Below are 6428 nucleotides of genomic sequence, written 5' to 3' on the forward strand. Positions count from 1 at the left end.
GTTTATGTAATAATTGCTTGGGGGATTATATTTATAATTATATTTATGTTTATGTTCATGTTCTGGATCTCTGGAAAGCGTCTAGAGACAACATCTGTTGTATTAGACGCTATATAAATCAAATTGAATTGAATTGAATATGTATTTGAACAGACATTCATGTTTAAAAGGTAGTATCCGTTAACAGGAGGGTTGTTTGTATCAGGACATCAGTGACGGCTCTCAGGTCTCAGGGTGTACTTACTTTTGCACTCTTACAATCTGCAATTTGTCTTTATTTCAGTTTAATTAAAGAATGAAAAAAAGCTGTCATACATTGTTCATCTGAGGTTGTATTTACCCCATCTTAAGATGCAGTGAGAACAGATGATTTTCTTATTTTTTTATACTTTTAATCTTAGAAGTGAAAGTATGACTTCAGTTACTCACCAACCTCTGAAGGAAAGAAATCCTGCTGTTTCTGCACAAGAGCTGCCAAATCTACATATCTGCAAAAACTAGCCACTAGCCATAGGAAGTCACCACAATTATTAATGCAGTTTAAAAGATGTTTTTTCTTATATTCTTATATAAGGGTATCTATGAAAACACACATATAAGCGCAATTGTGATTCCCCATTGTCATGGAAACAGAAAGACTTTTAACAAGTTTAGATGTGTGTTCTCCTGCAACAAATGACACATAAAAGATGTTTTGACCCGTTTTCACGCTGGTTTGTTACAGCAGCCAACCACGGCAGACGTGGCAGATCCCCATCTTTATTAAAGCCTCCAAATGAAATGAGCAGACCAACAACTTTTTATGATCTATAAAACGGAGCAGCAGCTTTTAAAAGACAGTTTTGGACTTGATTGTCTCAGAGTTCAGTTAAACTCTCAGCAGCGTGTTGTAGGATAGAGATGTTGGTGTGACGGTAGGGTTGCCACCTTTCAGAAATAGAAATATGGATTTCAGCAGCACAGGCGCCAAAAAAAAGGGACATCCCCAAAACCTCTAAACTGCATAGAAATGTCTTCATTTTATATGAAGAAACCAAATGCTTTGATTTAAAGTTTAATGTGCTTTAATAGCATTGAACTTGCATGACTGTACAGACAGACAACCATACTAGCAACTGAAATATCCTCCTATGCTATTATATTATATTGTTATTATGCTATATATGTACGTCCACATCAGCCCAGATGTATAATACAGATACAGGTGAAAAATATGGTGTAAAAGTTAATTTATTTCAATAATTCAACTGAAAAGGTGAAACTAATATATTACCTAGTCTTATCACATGCAAAGCAAGATATGTTAAGCCTTTATTTGTTATAACTTGATGATTGAATTGTTTATTGATTTCATAAAATATTCTAATTTTTTTAGATTTTTTATTTGGGCTTTTCATAAACTGTGAGCCATAATCATCAAAATTATAACAAATAAAGGCTTGAAATATCTCACTTTGAATGTAGTGGGAAATAATATATTTGTTTCACCTTTAGTTGAATTTACCACGAATGAAGTTTGGCAATATATTCAAATTTCCGACATTCCGAATATAGATTTTATTTATTTTTTTGTACATGTAAAATACAACAATTAAAGAGATATTAAGAAAACAGAGAAACAAAAAAAAAAAAAAATTCATACTTTAACTTTATCTTAATTACATGCAAAAGCGTATTTAATCCTACCCTCATTCACTAATCATTTATTAACACCTATTTATAATAACTATACTATTATTATGACATCAATAAATAAGAGCATAATGCCCGTATTGGTTCAATACGGAATGCAACTTTTAATTCCCAATTACGTAAAAATTCCGTATTTGAAGGGCCGGGTGGAGCAGGGATGATGGAGTAGTTTATTTGGTCGATCAGTTTCCATTGATAAATACATTGCATTTAATTTCCTTTTGTAAGAAAGAAATAATAAAAAAAAGAAGTAAGGAATAAACTGACCAAAAGGTGTAGCTGAAACCTGAGTTTATTGTGCCTTCCCTTTCTAACTTTGTTTACTTCATAGTATTACTACTGTACTAATACAAGTACTACTACTGTACTAATGCAACAAGTACTACTACTGTACTAATACAACAAGGACAAACAATCTACAACAACAACAAAAAACAGCAAAGTAAACACACATGCAAAACAAGAAGGAAGACAAACGTAGATATGACAGAAAAAGGGAGGTTCAGTATAGCCTCAAACACGCACTTTACTGAGGAAACAGAAACAGCTGCATCACAGTATTTACAGTATTGAATTCCCTCACATTAAAGTGTGCTGACTTTAATGTGACTGTGATAAAAACAGCACCTACCCTTCCCTCTCCCTCTCCTCCAGGACCAGGGGGCCGGGATGGACCAGGACCTCTGCCAGCGGAGCAGCAGCCCGGCCCGCTTCACCTTCACACTCATGTCGCTGGAACAACCACAGCTCCGGGAAATAAATACAAAAAAAAAGAAGTAAAAATGCGCTGAGAGATTTCTCACAGGTTTGTCGAAAAAAGCAGCTGTTCGGTTTCGGTTCAGAAGGAGCTCTGGACCGGTTGGTTCTGATTCCCGTCTCTGCTCGTCTGCCGGACCTGGGAGTGTGTGTGTGTGTGTGTGTGTGTGTGTGTGTGTGTGTGTGTGTGTGTGTGTGTGTGTGTGTGTGTGTGTGTGTGTGTGTGTGTGTGTGTGTGTGTGTGTGTGTGTGTAAAGGGGCGGGGCTTCAGCAGCAGCGTCACAGGGCGGTCCTGTCCATCAACCCCCCACACCCACTAATGCACAGCCATGTGTCTTTAAAATAATAAGACAAATACATGAAAAACAGTGTGTATAAAAAAAAACCTGTGTGTAAATTACACAAATCCTTCACACATTCAAATGTATAAATAATGAATAAAATAAAATGAATAAATAAAAAAATACAATTGGGCTTATTCACATAATCTGAATTGAGTGCCCAGACTGTAGCAGACTTTTTAAGCTGGTTTGTAGCACCCTATAATGTAATAATTTCACCCTATAATGTAATAATTTCCTGAAAATGTAATAACGCCCCAAAATGCAATAAAATTTGCACTTAACTCAATCGAAAATATAATAAAACCCAATAATGTAATAACTTCCCCAATAATGTAATAAAACATCCTAAAGGATATTGTAACAACATTTTTACTGATAATATAATACCTTATTACGTCATTGGGAATTTATTACATGGAACTCAAAGTCTGCAATTTAACCCAATAGTCATTCTGGTGTTTCAAATCCAGCGTATATAACATTCTTAGATACTTAAAACACAAAATGTAGAACTCTGGACTGAACATATACATGACATTATTTGTCAAGTATTACATTATCAGTTTTGGAATTAAAAAAAAGACCCACCTGAAAATGTAATAAATTCCCAATAATGTAATAAGGTATTACATTATCGGTAAAAATGTTATTAAGATAAGATAAGATGAATCTTTATTGTCTTCCTTAGGAGAAATTTGTTTATTACAATAACCGTCAGTAATATTTTATTACATTATTGGTGAAGTTATTACATTATTGAATTTTATTACATTTTCGATTGAGTTAAATGCAAATTTTATTACATTTTCAGAAAATTATTACATTATAGGAAATTATTACATTATAGGGTGCTACATGGCTCTTTCACCCTTTCACAACAGGTGTAAAGTGGTAAAGTGCAATCTAGAACTTGACTTTTCTAGCCTTCTTTGCAGCAAAATCATCAATTACATCATCATACGAAATCTGTTGTGCAACTGTATGATCGATGCTGATGATGGAGAGTCTAGAGAGACGCTGCTGGGACATAGTGGACCTATAGTATGTTTTAATAAGCTTCAGCTTGGAAAATCTCCTTTCTGCTTCCGCTACTGTCACTGGAAGGGTCAGACCAATTCTGAGTGCAGTCTTGTATCCCAGGGGTTCCCAACCTTTTTTGTGCCAAGGACCAGCAGAAGTATAAACAAAAAGCTCAGGGACCAGTTGACAATTTATGTCAATTTTAATAAACATTTTAGAAAAAAACAATGCATTTTAAAATGCAGGCTATCATCAGCGACGTTAGCTGATGTTGTGGCCTTTAAAACTTGCTTCTGCAGGATTCTAGATAGGACTAGCTGTTAATATCCCTAAAATATATCAGCACGATAACTCCTATCGGACATGACTGTGGGGTGGAGTTTGGACAGGATCGCGGGGCACCAACAAATCTACACGTCATCAGTTGTGTGCCTTGTCTTCATCAGGTGTTTCGGCCTCTTAACACAATACACCCTCTTCCAAGGTCGGCCTGCCACAGGCTGATCAGACCTGGGTGTGTGTCATATGGTGGCACCCCGTGGTCATCAAACAGCCCACGTTGCATCCCTCCGTTTCAGCCACAGCCAGTGACTGCTCCGTTCGGCTGCTTTGGCAAGTTCTTTTATTGCCTTCCGCTGGGCCTGTCCTCTGATCCCAACTTCCTTCAGGAGCCGCGTGGTGGACCTGGCTACAAAGCCTCGGCAGCCAACCTCCACTGGCCACACCTTTACATTCCATCCCCGCGCCTCAGCATCTGCTGCTAGGTTAGCATAACGCAGCCTTTTTCTTTCGAATGCTTCGTCGATGTTATCCTCCCACGGGACAGTCAGCTCCACTATGAAGACACGCCGGCAGGACTTGGACCAGAGGACCAAATCTGGGCGCAGGTTGGTTGCTGCGTTTTCTGGCGGGAAAGTGAGCCTCTGGCTGAGGTCTACCCGCATTTCCCAATCCCGGGCTGTGTCCAGTGGGCCTGAGTTTGGAGGTGATGGCTTGGTTCTCCGTTTCTCCCCTTCTCGGACGAATGTTGTCTTCCGTGGGAGGGTGGTCTGGGTTTTGAAAGGCATGGCGTTGATGGTGACCCTCTTGTCCTCAAGTTCGGCAGCCAAGCACTTCAACACTTGGTTATGGCGCCAGGTGTATCTTCCTTGAGTCAGGCTGGTCTTGCAACCCACCAGGATGTGTTTGAGGGTTGCTGGGGCTGCACACTGCAGGCAGGCTGGGTCCTCTCCATACCAGAGATGTAGGTTGGTTGGAGAGGGCAGGACATCATAAGTGGCTCTGATGATGAAGCTGAGCCTATTAGCCTCCATGCTCCACATCTCATTCCACGTGATTTTCCTCCTCTCCACACCCTCCCACCTCATCCAGCGTCCTTGCTGGGCTTGGGAGACTGCCTTGGCACACCTGGCTGCCTCCTCCTGGTTGCGCACCTCCTCAACCACCATGTGTCGCCGTTCAGACGGAGTAGCCTTTTGCCAAGCGGGTGTTGTTGCTTCCAGGCCAAGACCCCCTCTGCCATGTTGGACTCGTCCCACTATATCCCGGTGTCTGAGGGTGGTCTTTGCCACTGCTACTGCTGCAGATGGTTTCCATTTCCTCCCTGTTGCCAGGTTTGGAGCTGCATCTCTGACGCATGGGTCCCGGGATTCTGTAAGAGTCATTTCCACCCTTGTTTTGGCACATTTGTACTCCTCCACCAGGCTTGAGATTGGAAGGGAGAGCGCTCCATTGCCATACAGGCCTATGCTGGAAAGGCATCTCGGCAGTCCAAGCCACTTCCTCACTTGGGCATTCACCAGTCTCTCAAGCCGATTGACATGAGATAAGGTGACCTCATAGATGGTAATTGGCCACATGAGGCGAGGTAGCAGCCCAAACTGAAAGCACCATAGCTTCAATTTTCCAGGGAGAGCAGTGTTGTTAATCTGCTTGAGGCCGCTGATTGTATCCTGCCTGAGTTGTTCCACCTGCTCAGAGTCTTTAAGTTCTGCGCTATACCATCGGCCAAGGCTTTTGATAGGCTTCTCCAGAACTGTTGGGATTGGCTGGTCGTCAACATGGAACCTCGCATTGGTGAGCTTACCTTTGACAATGGAGATCCTACGGGATTTGCCGGGTTTAATCTCCATTCGTGCCCATTTGATGTTTCCCCGGAGTTTCTCCAGCAGACGTTTGGTACATGCGACCGTTGTTGTTATTGTCGTCATGTCGTCCATGTACGCCCTGATTGGGGGAAGACGGAGCCCGCTCTTCAATCGTTCTCCTCCAACCACCCATCGTGATGCACGAATAAGTAGCTCCATTGCCATTGTAAACACCAGTGGCGAGATGGTGCAGCCCGCCATAATGCCTATCTCAAGGTGCTGCCAGGCAGTTGTACTATCCTGTGCTGTAACACAGAATTGGAGATCCTGGAAGTAGGCTTTGACTAGACTTGTGATGCCCTCTGGCACTTGAAAGAAGTTGAACGCCATCCACAAAATCTCATGAGGCACTGACCCGAAGGCATTGGCAAGATCTAAAAACACCACATGCAGGTCTAACTCACGTTTTTTCCATTCGAAAAAATCCACTGGTTTGTCTTTGAGAGAAGGATGTTTTGTATTTAAGTGT

At 41.2% G+C, this 6428-nt stretch overlaps 1 protein-coding gene across 1 annotated transcript in view; it reads right to left on the bottom strand.

Moving 5' to 3' along the window:
* si:ch211-250c4.3 (uncharacterized protein LOC100535981 homolog) overlaps positions 1 to 2577 on the bottom strand; it is a 48716-nt gene extending 46139 nt beyond the window's left edge. Inside the window, exon 1 of the mRNA XM_061745072.1 lies at positions 2324 to 2577. Within this exon, the coding sequence (XP_061601056.1) occupies positions 2324 to 2420 (97 nt within the window). The 5' untranslated portion in view covers positions 2421 to 2577. The remainder of the gene's footprint in view (positions 1 to 2323) is intronic.
* Positions 2578 to 6428: the final 3851 nt, after the last annotated feature.

The sequence above is a fragment of the Cololabis saira genome, chromosome 17 (assembly GCF_033807715.1).
Source record: "Cololabis saira isolate AMF1-May2022 chromosome 17, fColSai1.1, whole genome shotgun sequence".
Lineage (NCBI taxonomy): Eukaryota > Metazoa > Chordata > Actinopteri > Beloniformes > Belonidae > Cololabis > Cololabis saira.